This window comes from Crocodylus siamensis, chromosome 4, assembly GCF_052110815.1.
Source record: "Crocodylus siamensis isolate JL-2025a chromosome 4, ASM5211081v1, whole genome shotgun sequence".
Taxonomy (NCBI): domain Eukaryota; kingdom Metazoa; phylum Chordata; order Crocodylia; family Crocodylidae; genus Crocodylus; species Crocodylus siamensis.
Window position 1 is genome coordinate 59,181,414 of NC_143398.1, and position 14,679 is coordinate 59,196,092.

Sequence of the window (14,679 nt, forward strand, 5' to 3'; positions counted from 1 at the left end):
TCAAAATAAAAATTTTCCAATACATTACAAAAATTGACTACAGGGTACAGTACTGGCCATATCTGCTGAGTCTCCCAGGTCCTCTGCAGAGCAGGACATATTTTCAGACTATAGCTGCCTTAAAAATCATTAAAAATGTCAAGCAGACCAGGGCAACCTTTGTTAAGGAGTATTTGCCTTCCCTTGACTCCTCAGCCTACACTGAGCACAGAGATGGTCATTGGGTACATCTACACGTGCCCTTTACTGTGGAGGTGATTAATTAGCTCCCAACTAAAGCATCACAGTGTACACGTGTGCTGGTATTAGGGCACAGGAAACTAACTAACTCTGTTGTTGGAGACAGTACAATACTATGGCGGACTAATAAACTGCACCGAAACACATGTGTAGACAGTGACCAGGCAAAGGCCAGACTCCTGGCTTCTGTCTAGCCACATGGCTCTGCATGTTTGGTACCCTTGTGCCCTAGCCATCCCCTCTGCTACTCAATGCCACCACCTGGAGCCCAGGGCTAACCCTCCTGAACCTGCTGCCAGGTCAGGTCAGCTCCACCCTGGTTCAAAATGCTGCTGTGCCAGGGATGCATTTAGATGCTGTGCCCAGGAGCAGCTGACTCCAGCTGAAAGTGCTCCAGAGTTCATTGCACCATATTAGCAGCATGTGTAAATGCATCCAATGGGTACATTTTAGAACTGACTAAAAAAAATGGGAAGGAGAATTGTGAATTTTAAACACGATCCTCCTGCTTCCCTCTCCCCCCGCACCATTTTTTAAATTCAGTCCTGTTAATGTTTACCAGCTCTACAGATGGCTGAAAAATGAGAAGAAAAAAAAAAGAGCAAAAATTCAAGAATAAGATTTTGTCTGTTTTTAAACAGAAAGGGAAATGTTTATGTTTTTTTACTTGTCAAATCTGAAAAAGATTGAAGAGGTCAGTTAGGTACTCAGTGCCCAATTTTGGCTGAAGAACAAAGTTTGGTGTTCTTTAGCTTTGTCTGTAAGCCATTTTCAGCTTTTATTCCCTTTGCTGTTTCTGCTGCAAAATCAGGAATAAAAGCACTGAGGTTTCCCCAGCGTATAGAAAGCCAGAATTCCTCATAGGATATGAGTTTAGACATTTCTGCATTGGCAGAGATTAAAGTAATATGCTGAAAATACTTATGAAACCTACCGATGAATCCAAAGATGTCTTTAATAGTTGGCACAAAAATGACAAGTAGGTTGTTAAAAGCGAGAATTATAGCCGCAATCAGGAAATGCCTTATCCAGCTGAATGGCCTTTTGGGAAATAACAATGTAGAGATTGACGAACGGATCTGTTACAAGAAATTAAGAGGAAAAACAAAAGAAAATGCTTAATTTTGCTTCTGTTTTTTCCTTGAAGATTTGTTCTAGTTCTTCTTGCAATGAAACATTTTAAGTCAAGAAACCTATTTTCATTTATTTCCTTCCCTGAACACAATCCTTCTCCCAACCTGCTGTCATGTTGAGAGCTGGGTTCACAGTTTAGTGTAGAAACTCAAGTATTTATCACGTTGAGGAAAGTAAAGCAAATAGGGTGTAAAAATCAGGGTGCTAAAATCTGTGCAACTAAAATGATGGTATCAGTAACCCCCACCCCCTCTGAAAAGTCTCCACCACAAAAAAATAATTGGCAGAAGAAAAATATATGCATGAAATGCTAGTGATCTGGATTTGACCCCCGTCACTTGCAGACTAATGAGTGTGAATGCTTTGTCACTGGCTTTGACAAGAATAGGCTTAATCTACTTTATTTACATGTTAAGAATATGAGAACAAAAATCTGGCAATCATCCCATTTATAACTGAATTCACAGCTATGCACAACTTCATGACAGATTGGAACACCATTACTTTACTGTTGTAGTAGCAGATATAATCAGTAGGTAAAAGGTCAGTGGCAACCCCATTTGGTAACAGCAGATCATGTTACATGGGCAAAAGGTTGGAAGCAAAACAAGAAATATTCTTACACTTTAAAAATAGATCTGAAAAATCTTTCCTGCTTGGCAATTCACTAAGTGCATGGATTTTTGTCCAACTTGGTGCTTTTACGTTAAGAAAAAATAGTTTTTTTTCAGGTTTACTTGACTTGCTGGTGGGAAAAGAGGTGGATTAAAAATAAAATGGAATCAAACAGCAGACAGACATCTCCACAAGCCTTAAAAGACCTTAAAAGAACAATGCTTATTTACTCCAGCTGAATTGAGAGCACCAGGTAGCTCCTTTCTTGTCCCTCAATAAGTGCATCCAGACAAGCCTGGCTGTGCAAACATGTCTGCAGTGCCACATACTGCACAGGTGTTCTCCGTGTTTTTTCCTTGCAGAACACTGCCCGAGGATGTGCTGCTCCATTTTTTTATTTTCTGTGGGTTTTATTTGACCACTGGATATCCCACAGAAAAAACCCATGGAAAAAGAAACAAGCAGTGCATGCTCGGGGAGCGCGCAGTGCTGAAAAGCGGAGCAAGGCTGCTTAGAGCTGCACTGTGGCTGCTGGCTGGGCTCCACTTGGCAGAACTACTGTGGCTGCAGCCCTGGGAGTTCCCCAGAACCCCAGGTAAAGCTGCTGGGGCCAACATGGTGCTGACCCCAGTTTCCCCTACCCCACCGGGGTAACTTGTTGCGCACCAAAGCACACATGGCATGGCTGTTCCCTGGGGACAAGTAGCTGTGGCACAAGTTGCATGGCTGTTAACTTGTCCCTGGGGAACCAAGTGTCCACGCTTGCCTGGATGCGCCCAACTTGTTCAAGATTCTAGTGGAGCATCCTTGTCATGATGCTTCACTTGAAAATGGGCTCATATGTTTATATTTAAATGACAATTAACACCATGCAGTGCTAGAGTTTTAAATTAAGCTGTCATATGCAATGCATATTTTTTAAAGATTACTTTATAAATAATTCCAGCAATAAGAGTAATGAATGTAATAGTTCTTAAAAAGAAAAGTACAGACAAAAACTTTTTGGCATACATTTCGCACTTAATTCTATGTTGTTTATACAAAAAAATGACTTCCTCAGCAATGTGGAGTTGGTTAGGTTGATGGGTCTTAGAAAGCCATGCTGTACACTGGGGTTAGGCTAACAGACAGTTCCTTTGACATTATCTATATAAAACCATTATTGCTGTGGTGGTTTTTTTTGCTAAAACTTAGACACTTGTATCTTTTTTGCTAAAACACACTGCCCTATTAGATTCATATATTGTAAGGCTGGAAGGGACCTTGGAAGATCATCGGGTTCAGTCCCCTGCACTTTATTTGTTATGTAAGACTAAATACATATAAAATAAAAAATATAAAATGCAAAACCTGACAAGTGTAGGTTTTTATGTAATAATCTTATTAATCCTTTTTTTCATATTTTCAGCTGCAAAGTGATTGGCCAGTTAAGGCTAATTGAACATGGGAACAAAATGATTTTATAAGTGAGCAGTAGGGATTAATTCAAGGTAGCTCAATGAGCTATTTTGTGTGCATTGCATAGGAGTTATACACTAACCTCTCTTAACAACATTTCTCAGGACCTCAGTTTTATATCTTTGCAAGTTACCTTGTGTCACTAGTTTTAATTACTTGTCAGGAAGTCTGTTATATAGTCTGTAGAGCCAGAATATACCTGTTCAGGACTTGTCATTCAAAATATAACCATCACTTAGAGGTATATCCCTTTAAAGCTATTATGCAGCAGTACATCAAGGAGCCCAAGACTGGTGATCACACCAGCCAGAAGCTGCAGCTGTAAGGGGTGGTTTGCTGGAGCTCTCTTAATAATGTGGTATTGAATTTCGTCCTCTGGGCATGCCCACTACTGCCTACATGACAATACAAAAAGTCATGTGAAGTCTCCTGTCAAAGACTGGCCCTTTCCTCCTTTTCATGGGGAGTTCATGCAGGGCAGCAAAAACAGGAGGCACAGCCTTGTATATCAAAGAGTTCAAAGATCCACTTGTGCTGGGCTTTAAGAAGGCTTTTGACACTGTCTATCACCCCATTCTCATTAATACATTGAGTGACTGTGGCATTAATGCCAACACAGTTGGATGGGTCAAAAATTGGCTGATGGGCTGCACCCAGAGAGTGGTGGTGAATAAGTCGTACTCGACCTGGCAGGATGCGAATAGTGGGGTCCTCCAGGGCTCAGTCCTGGGGCCTACACTGTTCAACATCTTCATCAGTGACTTGGACAAGGAGGTGGAAAACATGTTGTCCAAGTTTGCCTATGACACCAAGATATGGGAAGAGGTAGGCATGCTCGAAGGGAGAGAGAGGCTGCAATTAGATTTAGACAGAATACAGAAGTGGGTGGATGGTACTAGGATGGGGTTCAATGTAGATAAATACAGGGTACTGCACCTGGGGAGAAGGAATCCACAGCATACATACAAGCTGGGGAACTCCCCTCTTGTGAGCACAGAGGCAGAACGGTATCTTGGAGTCATTATTGACTCCAAGATGAACATGAACCGCCAATGCCAGACTGCAGCCAGCAAAGCCAACCGCACCTTGTCGTGCATCCAAAGATTCATCTCAAGCCAGTCCAGAGAGGTGATACTCCCCATCTTTGCGACATTGGTCCGGCCTCAGTTGGAGTACTGCATCCAGTTTTAGGCACCACACTTTAAGAAGGATGTGGCCTGCCTTGAGCGGGTTCAGAGGAGGGCCACCCGCATGGTTGGAGGGGAGCAGGGCAGGCCCTGTGAGGAGAGGCTGAGGGACCTGAACCTGTTCAGCCTCAGTAAGCGGAGGCTGAGGGGGGATTTGGTGGCTGCCTACAAACTCGTTAGGAGATATCAGCAGCAAATAGGAAGGGTCCTATTCTCCCCCAGAAGCACCTGGGGTGACAAGGAACAATGGCTAGAAGCTGCTAGAGAACAGGTTCAGGTTAGAGATTAGGAGGCACTATTTCACTGTTAGGGTGGCTAGGATTTGGAACCGACTTCCTACGGAAGTGGTCCTCACTCCTACCTTGGGTAAATTCAAAAAGAGGTTGCATGAACACCTGTCTGGGGTCATGTGATCACAGCGTGTGCTCCGGCCAGTGCGGGGGGGTTAGACTAGACGATCTATTCAGGTCCCTTCTGACCCCTAACTACTATGAAATGATGAAACTATGATCCTAGTTGATCCTGTAGAAGTACAGGCATCCCTGAAGATTGACCCTTCTTCTTTCGAGTAATTCCCTTGGAAACCAAGCTGTTACTCAGTTTATGCTATTGTAATGTCAGCTGTGCACTATCCTACGTGGAGCTCTGCTTAAAGTCTTCTTGGCGAGGGACAGACATTACACATAAACTGGTTAAATAATCAGAAACTGGTTTAAATCAGTAACAGAACATATGCTGTGTACACATAAACCAGTTTGAAAATGGCTGAAACTGGTTTGAAATAAACCTGGTTGAATGTAGTACCAGACTTAACTGATTTGGGTCAAACTGGTTGATGCAATGTTTGTCCCAGACTCCTTGATGGTTTAAGTTAAACCAGACTCCCTCAGCATCCCGGCATGCTCTTTGGGCTGGGTGGGGCTCTCTGCTCCACAGCAGAGTTGTCCCCTCGCGTCTGCCCCCTGGCTGGAGCTTGGCAGAGACTCATAGATTCATAGCAGTAGGGTCAGAAGGGACCTTGTAGATCATCAAATCTGACCCCCTGCCCTGGGCAGGAGAGAAAACCAGCCAGGTAGATGTCAAGCCTCCTTTTAAAGACCCCCAGGGTAGGAGCCATCACCACTTCCCTTGGAAGTTGGTTCCAGATCCTAGGTGCCCTGACTGTGAAGTAGTGCCTTTGGATGTCTAGTGTAAACCTACTCTCTAACAACTTGTGGCCATTATTCCTTGCTAGCCTGGGGGTTGCTAGGGGAGCAAGGTCTCTCCCAAAACTTGCTGGTCCCCCCCTAGTGAGTTTATAGACAGCCACCAGGTCCCCCCCCCAGCCTTCTCTTGTGAAGGCTGAACAGGTTCAGGTCCCATAGCCTCTCTTCATAAGGTCTGCCCTGCTGTCCCTGGATCATGTGGATGGCTTTCCCCTGGACCGTGTCAGTGCTGTCCACATCCCTTCTGAAGTGTGGCACCCAGAACTGAACACAGTACTCCAGCTGCGGCCTGACCAGTGTCGCATAGAGGGGGAGGATCACCTCCTTGGCCCTGCTTGAGATGCATCAGCCTGCCTTTCCCCTGCTCCCCCCTCCCCTTTCCTCCCCACTCCCTGCTAAGCAGGGATTCCACCATCCCCTCTGCCTTACACAGACACCTCTCAGCATTAGCTAGCAGACCACATGCTGGTTATGGTTCATGCTTTGGCAGACAGGACAAAGGCAGAATCAACAGGTATCTGGTAATGTCCCTCTGTTGTTTTCTTAATGGGGTGATAAACACTGAGTTAGGGGTGATAAACACTGTGTTATCAATTCCCTGCTGGGCTGGTCAGAAAGGTGGGGGGGGGGGGGGCTCCCTAATCAGAGCGTCCTGCTGGGGCCTGGCCATGCCCCCCTCAGCGCTTAGCAGTGTGGAAGGGAAGGGAGGGCTGCTTCTAGCCTGAGCCACTACCGGAATGTGCCTGCATTTCTGGGATGTCTGTGTAGTTACAAACTGATTCAGCCTAGCCAGGTTAGACTAACCTGCAAAGATTGAATCAATTCAGGCCCAGGCTTTCTGAATGTCTGTCCCTATCCCTAGTGCCTGAGAAATGCATATCAGGGTTGCTCCTTCACTCCCTCTCCCCTGGGCCTTGCCTCCTCTCCAGTTCTGAGACCCAACTATAATAGCTAAGAGTGATAATGCAAGTACAGATTTCCAAGAAAATAGAGGGGCAGGCCATGGGGCTGTAGATTGCCCCTCATTCTACCATTTCCCACACTCTTTCCTATTCTTTGTTTCTTTGTCATGGCCTCATACCCTTTGGACTGATCCTGAGGACTCAGCCAACATGGACCTCATCTAAAGCTTTGTTGCACAGGCTCCAGGAGGAGTCCTGGGCTCAGAAATAAAGCTCTACCACCTTCTACCAGGGTTTGAAGTTTATTTTACACTCTCTGATTATTTATTGATATTGCTCCTCTTTTATGTGATTCCTAATGTCTCCACACACAATTAGTTCTTCTGGGAAGAGCTTTTCAATCATTGACACAGGGCTTGTCTACACCGCTTCCAGGTCAATCCCAGAAATAAGGCAATGTAGCTGGTACACATGCCTGAGGCAGAGAGCCTAGGAATGGTGCTACGTGAATGCCTGAGGCACTTCAAGGAGGCCTCGTTACCTCACTTGCAGAATTTGGCTTACAAGTAAAGGGGAGGTACATTTACCTCTGATACTTCTGGGAATGGTCTGTTGCAGAGGGGACATAGACAAGAAAGTTTTTCCAGTGTCTCGTGAAACCCATGGGGCAGTAAAACAGCACTAGCCTGAAAGCTAGTATGTGCCAGAACTATGTGAAAAAGTTGTTCAAGATCACTAGCCTTATCAGCCTCACTTTGCTAATCTGTCAAATACAGTATGCAGGGAGTGTGACAATGTCTTAAATAGGAGTTCTTTAGGTGTCATTGCACTACTTTAATGTTATGTTCTCTGAATTACCCAGAAGCAGATGACCTTGCCCCTAGGGTAAAATAAAGGAAAAAACAGAAAAAGTATACAAAAGAAGTCTTAGGATTTAATCAGTGTAAATGTTATTTAGTATACTGTAGTAAATAACATTTGTAACAATGTAAATACTATTTGATAAAAATATTAACTGTTAAATGTTATTTAATAACAATGTAAGTGCTGTTAAATATATTTTGCCTACAAGGGCTGCCCAGATTTCATGTTCAAAAGTTCTGGTTACTTACAGGAAAAAGGACTATGGGCACAGTCAACATTACAGCTACTAGCACTGCTACACGAACCATCAGAAGAAGGGTGTCAAAAGTATACACTCTGGTATAGGTATGAAGTAATTCATCTTCAACTTCTCCTGCCAAAGGAAAATGAAAATACATTAAAATCACCAGTCTCAAAATGAAGATTTTATAATTTAGTGAAACCAATGAAGCCATGACCTTCCCTCTGTAGTCAGTTGTGTGTTATTGATTAAACACAAAGAAACCAATTTCCCTCAGAGTGTGCAAAGGCAACCTTTCCATGGTAGAAATGATGATGGTAGTTATAGCACTTCATTTTTGGATGATACTTTTCATTCAGAGATCCCAATTTATTTTACACACATGGGAAGTGGTGTATTATCCTCAATTTACTGATGGGAAAACTAAGGAACAGAGTCTGAATCTGAGGAGCAGAGGGGTAAAACAGCTTTCCTGAACCAGGACCTGAAGTGCAAAGCTGGGAGAAAAACTGCCAGCTTCCAGACTGGCAACCTATCCATTAAACTGAAGTGGGCACTTGCTCTTGAAAAGGGAGCCCATGGGCAGTACTGATGCTCAGTGGGTGGCATCTACATGTGCAATTAATGTGACTGAATATACTTTGGCTCAATTTGAGCCAGAGTAAACTAATCTCAACATCACTTTCTACATGTGTGTTTAAGTGCAGTAATTTACTGCACTGCCGCATACCACTTGTATCTGATGGGACTATCCAGCAGCACAGTCAGTTGCACATGTGTAGACTGTAACACTTTACTGCTCAGCAATTAGTCTGCTACTCAGTAAAGCATCTCATGTAGATGCACCCAGTACTAACTATTCTGTGCCATCATGCCTCTGTGCTATCATGGGGGAATTAAAAAAGGTGGAAAAAAAGATGCAAAGTGATACTGAGTGTAGCAGCTGTAATATATATAGACCACTGTCTATACACCAGATGGTCTCTGTAGTCCTAGTAATATTCTATACTAGAACACTTCCATTAAGATGTTTTTGCAAAGTTGAAGCTGAACCAGTGGTATCAATGGTGTAATATGTAGAGCAAAAGTGAGCAAAAGTAATACTTGTTGAGCATTAGTGTATTTCTAACACAGTTAGCTTTGTTTAATTTGGCCAAGTCAAAGTGTGAAATCTAAGGTTATTTCTTTACTGACTGCTCAAAATCAAGAGACATACAACTCTTAATGTTAATCTCTGAAAGAAGATGGAAATTTCTACAGAGAACATGCCATTAACTCACCGTAGAAGGTAAGGTAACCAAACAGAGCAGCAAGGAGATACATGATGAGCATTCCAGTGATGGACATGTTTGAAACATTCTGCATCTTCTTTCGTGATCGGCTGGGGTAGAAGAAGAGTAATAGTGCATATTGTTTGTAAAGTTTATTTAAATTTATACATGTAAAGGTTACTTACATCTATACATTGTCTACTAGAAAAAGTCTAAGCTATTAGTGAAGCATTCTGCTAACATTAGTTTGCTAGTTGGTGAATTCAGAGCAACTAAATTTAAATCGATGTTATAAAAAGTCATGTGAGTTTTAAAACTTTTTGTTTCAAACCACTGCATCACACTATATAGAACAGCTCAGGATCACTGGTATATATCAAGATTTTATTTCCATTACTTATTTGACAGTGGTAACATGTACCTAAATATAGTTTATTATATTTACTTCTTATATAACATAAACTTTGAACAGTTTTCTTGATAAAGTGTAGGTATTAAAACTTAAAAAATCATTGTTCATAATTCTAGGTTTTCATCCAGTGGTTTCATCTGCACAAACAAAGCCCTACACTGAGGGAGAACCTTGCTGCAGGGTTTGTGATCTACTAAAGAGCAGGTAAGAATAATTCCTCTTTAAGTGATCAATCAGTTAAAATTGTTACGAGAAAATCTAAACTAGGACTGCAGGGAATTTGAGGCACAAATAGACCTACTTCCTCAGAGATCAACTATACTACGTTAGGGAGCAATATAAAACACAGTTGCATCCTGGAAAATACTCTGCCTGATTGGATTCTTGTGAATCACCAATTTCCCCCAAAGTTATGCTACAGCCAATCGATTTGTATCAGAACACTTTTGCTACTTGATATAAATCTTATTCTTGTTGCCACATCCTTCAGAGCAGCCTCTTATGTCCATTTAGAGCCAATTTCACTCCAAAAAGGTTTAAGAGTGAGCATTAACTGATCTACCTGAAGGATTAGGGCCTGTCTCATTAACATGTTTTTAGGTGTTACAATTCCAGCAGTATTTTAGATGCTATTTTATGTTATTTATATTACCACAACAGAAGTGTTCTCAAAATTTCTGCTGTCAAATGTTTCTGAAAGCCAGAAAACAGATATTGTCTCTTAAGGTACATGTTGACCTACATGAATATTAGAACAATGCTTGTGATTTATGTTTCATCATCAATATGTGCTTATTATTCAATAAGCAGAATCAATATTTGATTACTATGGAATGTGATGAATAGATGAATTGATACGTTGCTGATTAATGAAGGGCATCTATAAAGTGATCATGATGATTTTTCTTGGGTTAATGATTGAAGGGTGAAACAATTAAAAAAACCCCAACTTACTCTTTAAGTTCACTGTATATTGGTAACACTTCAGGGTGGCACACAAATGCAAAAGCCAAGATGGGTATTGCATAGGCAGTCTGAAAAACACAACATCCACTGTGTGTTTAGCAAGAGCATTCCCTATTGTATCTCTTGTGTTCAGGTTGGAGTTAATGGCCATATAATTATTCCATGGAATCTAACCTACCCGTGAGTTAAACACAAAATATTGTGGTTTGCACATGTCATCACTTTCACTGTGGGCTTCATACTCCACTCCACTTTTGGGTAGAAGGTCTCCTGCCTCTTCAAGACCTGTAGTATGTCCATGTGTGTTGTCCATCATGAAATTCACTCCAGAATAAGCAGACTCATTTGGTAACATTACCAAGTGCATTGGAACTGTGTTGTTGGTGTAGGTCCAGTTTCCAACAGCATTTTCCAGGGAAGGGATAGGACAAGGTATTTGGGATTTCTTGTAGATGACCTACGATCAGAATAGAATATATCCTCACAAGGGTCCAACTTTGAAGGGGTGATTATTATTTTTAGTTTTAACTGTTAAATTTGAAGGTGGCCAAGGTGTGATTAACTGATTATTGTCTCCTTTTTGGCTAAAAGCAGTGTACAACCCATTATTTCTATTAATCTGACTTCATCCTCAGCCTTGACCTGGTTTTAGTCTTATTTCCCATTATCTTTTTTTTGGATTGCAAACTATTTGGGTCAAGTAAGTACTATTACATGTACTGCGTAGTATGACAGACCCTCCAGGAAGTTGACTTTTAGGGATTACAGTAATATAAATATTAAATGGTAATTAAAAATACAGGAAAATATATAAAGTCACCCTATTATTTAAAATGCCATTGTTTTCCAGATAGCTAGTGATATATGCCATACAGCTACCTACCACACTTAGGAAGAAAACCATGCAGGACAGTGAAAATCCACTTGTATATCCAAGATAACCTTTGAAACAAGAAAAAAAAATGCAGTTAAACCACATGTAAATTCAGATCAGTTAGTGATGAAAGAAATTATATGACGTTTTTAATAGGTAAATGGTTTTACCTAAGCTTTTTAGAAGAGAAAGTGGAAGAATTACTCCGACTGTCACAAATATAACGAGGTAGTTACCATTTAGGTACCATTCTCTGAAGAGGGAAAGGAAAAAAACACAAGCAGTCATTTTTGCTCAGGTTAAATGGAATATTTCCATTTAAATAATAAAAAAATGTAAAAAGTATACCCAGAATTCTCTTCTAGCCGTAGAAATGTTCTGATTACTTCAGGAAGTTCATATTTAATAATAAAGAGGTAGCTTGACATTGCTGAAATGACAAACACATCAGCTAAGTATAGCAAAGTACCACAGTTCAAATAAAGTATTATTTCTATTCTTGTTTTTAAAGATAAAAATAACATACTGTTTTGAAAACAGATTTCAGTTAAATGCACTACACTGTGTGACCATGCAGATGACAGCAATTGCAATTTAGCTTTTAGAAATGGGTCCTTATGACTATGTACAGGTAAATTAATTACCATGTAAAAGATAGTGGGGATTTAGCAAGTGTCAGCTGCTGTATGTCAGCTGTCTGTGTGCATTCTTTTACCCACAGTAATCCTCTTTCACTAACGAGTAAACTACTTCAGGTTTATCTACCTCAAGTTATGGTCCCGGTTTCATATTTTGGCACTGAAATTACCAGTTGAGTGCCCTAAATGGAAACTGAATGAACAGTTGTAAACTTGATGTCCTCTCTTTATTCCAGATAATTGTTTTTGTTGGGAAAGTGTCTAACTTTCAGCCTTAGAAAATGATTTGTTATTTTTAAATTAATGGCCAGTTTGCATTGTTGCCATGCCGGCTTATGTGTTCTTAACCATTCCCTTTGCTTTGCTGTTGCTCCGATGAACTGCGGAGCATCCTGTACATTCTGCCCATCTAATGGACTCTCCATTCATATCTCATAATAACCATGTCAGCCTTGACCATGTCTTTCCTCAACTGAGCATTCCTGATTTTCATATGTTTACTCTCTGGGTCTGGAGAACTGGTTATTCCTCTCCCATCAACAGAACAACTTCATTTTAAGTTAAGCTCTGTTTGGTACTGGGGCTTCACTAAGGAAGGGCAGACAATGGAGGGAGTTTTCTAAGGGTCAGTGCTAATCAGAAGAGAAGAGCTTATAATATCCTTTCATAGTACAGGGATTTGCAAAGTGTACGTCTGGCTGTTAAGAAACTTGCTGTACAAAGAGTTGCTCAAGCTGGGGTACATGTACCTTTGGGGGTATGCAGTGAAGTGAGTATGTGAGGGAAGGGAAAGGGAAAGCAGAAGGAAAAGGGGAAATATAAATCAGAAAAGAAAGTAAAATGAATAAAATGAAAAATAATTTCACTAAGTCTTTTAAGGTGGTGGTAAGGTGTAACATGGAATCAGAGAGCCACATGTCAGTGTCACAAATTTAAAAGCAGTATGTGACCTAAAAGAGTTTGAGAACCACAGCTATATGGTAAGTGTCAAACTGACTTTCTTCTTCTGGCCTATAGGGATTGTCAGCCAATATCTAGTATCCACATCTGTGGACAACAGCTTCAGGATTGAGCTCTTGGGACCTGATTCTGCAAAGTGCTGAGTACTCTCAGTCAGGCCTGTGGGGGTTACTTTGTGGCCTGTCAGCTCCTGCCTAGCTGCCACTCCCCACATTGCTCCTGCTGCCCCAATGGTGGTCAAGGTTTCTGGGGCAGGGAAACATGGCTGGTGCGGGCCAGATAAACTTGCCATCCATGCAGTGGAGGGGGTTTGTGCAGTCTGCATGCTAGCTTTGGTGAGGCAGGGTAGGGAGAGGGTGTGGGGACATACTCTTCATGTGGTAGGGTGGCCTCACATGGTAGGGTCTCCAGGAGACACCAGCATGTGCAGTCCCTGGAGCATATAGGCCTTGTAGTGTGCAGCCCAGGGCCCATGATCTGTGAGGTGTGCTCTGAAGTTGGGCCGCACTGATCTAGATTGTTTCTTGAATCTGTGGGAGTTGAGTGTGTTCATCATTTCATGGGACTAAGCACAAAATAAAACATGGTTTATATGGAAACAGTTTAGGCGGTAATCAGCTACTGGGGGCATTGTGAAGAGCCTTGTGTGAGATCCAAGTAATGTAACTGCCTCTGCTACAAACATGATCATGGATCATATATTGGACATAATGGCAACTACTTTAGAGACATGAGGGTGTGCTGACCAAGAAAGGTCAGTGTGTATTTTTATTCTGAAGAAAAATATTGAGTCAAACATTTCATTATGTGAACGTTTTATCCTTACCTCCAATATTCTGCATTGTAATAGAAATAAAAGTACAAATTTTCCCAGGCCATCCAAATGCCTTTTCTCCTAGTTTTTCGTATATTATTGAGCCTGGAAAAAACAAAAGGAAACATAATCCATTGCAAAAACATAGTTTATTAATCACTTTTAAGAAAGAAATATGTGCATGCAATGTGAGCTTTCATTTAGTAGACTGCTCCTCATACCTCCTTCTTTTGCTGTCTTCAATAAAAGATGAACTGAGTAGAGTGATAATATTGCTACACTGAGCAGCAGGACTCTGTAAGACAGAACACAAATTAGAATTCTGCAGCTAGCAATAAAAATGCTAAATTGACTTAATATATACTGTATGGCTCTCCATGAGTTTAACACATAAATTGTCCCCAGGTTAATTTGCAAATTTGACTATTGGATTCGTGCAAAATGCAGATGTGAGTCTAGACCAGTGGTTCTTAACCTTCTTAGACTCAAGGCACCCCCCAGAAAGTGCCAATTTTTAGCTTTCACTCATTTTTTGACTATGGAAAAATAACAGAACAATTCTTCTATTGTAGCCAACTCAGAAAGTCCACAATGGGCCAGAATCTTGATGATTCTATGGATTCCTACTTGAAATCCCTGCATTTATCTTGTGAATTGTGTATAGGTGTTTACACAATTAACAGTGCTAATATTGTGCGGTGACCTGCAGCATCCTTAAAAGGACCTCATGGTACCCCTGAGTGCTGCCGCACACTGGTTGAAAATTACTGGTTTAAGCTGTTATTTACACATTCTGTGCTGAGTTAGATGTACATGTTATATAGGACATCATCTAATATTTTGTCTAGAGAGTTAAATGCATTTGAGCTTTGGTTCTATGTCAGTCTTGCAAACGCAG

The 14,679-nt window shown here is 41.3% G+C and overlaps 2 protein-coding genes across 6 annotated transcripts in view; one reads left to right on the top strand and one right to left on the bottom strand.

The window, feature by feature from the left end:
- Positions 1-14,679, bottom strand: part of SLC38A4 (solute carrier family 38 member 4) — a 64,208-nt gene that overhangs the window by 5,919 nt on the left and 43,610 nt on the right. For all 5 annotated transcript variants that reach the window (XM_090042400.1, XM_090042401.1, XM_090042404.1 and 2 more), the window contains 10 exons: positions 14,003-14,076; positions 13,794-13,886; positions 11,718-11,799; positions 11,540-11,622; positions 11,379-11,437; positions 10,674-10,952; positions 10,484-10,563; positions 9,127-9,227; positions 7,854-7,978; positions 1,175-1,319 (listed from right to left, as the gene is read on the bottom strand). In XM_090042400.1, the coding sequence (XP_089898526.1) occupies positions 1,175-1,319; positions 7,854-7,978; positions 9,127-9,227; positions 10,484-10,563; positions 10,674-10,952; positions 11,379-11,437; positions 11,540-11,622; positions 11,718-11,799; positions 13,794-13,886; positions 14,003-14,076 (1,121 nt within the window). The remainder of the gene's footprint in view (positions 1-1,174; positions 1,320-7,853; positions 7,979-9,126; positions 9,228-10,483; positions 10,564-10,673; positions 10,953-11,378; positions 11,438-11,539; positions 11,623-11,717; positions 11,800-13,793; positions 13,887-14,002; positions 14,077-14,679) is intronic.
- LOC149865765 (uncharacterized) overlaps positions 1-14,679 on the top strand; it is a 49,216-nt gene that overhangs the window by 1,972 nt on the left and 32,565 nt on the right. The window contains exon 2 of the mRNA XM_090042405.1: positions 9,646-9,733. The gene's annotated coding sequence lies outside the window, so the exon portion shown is untranslated. The remainder of the gene's footprint in view (positions 1-9,645; positions 9,734-14,679) is intronic.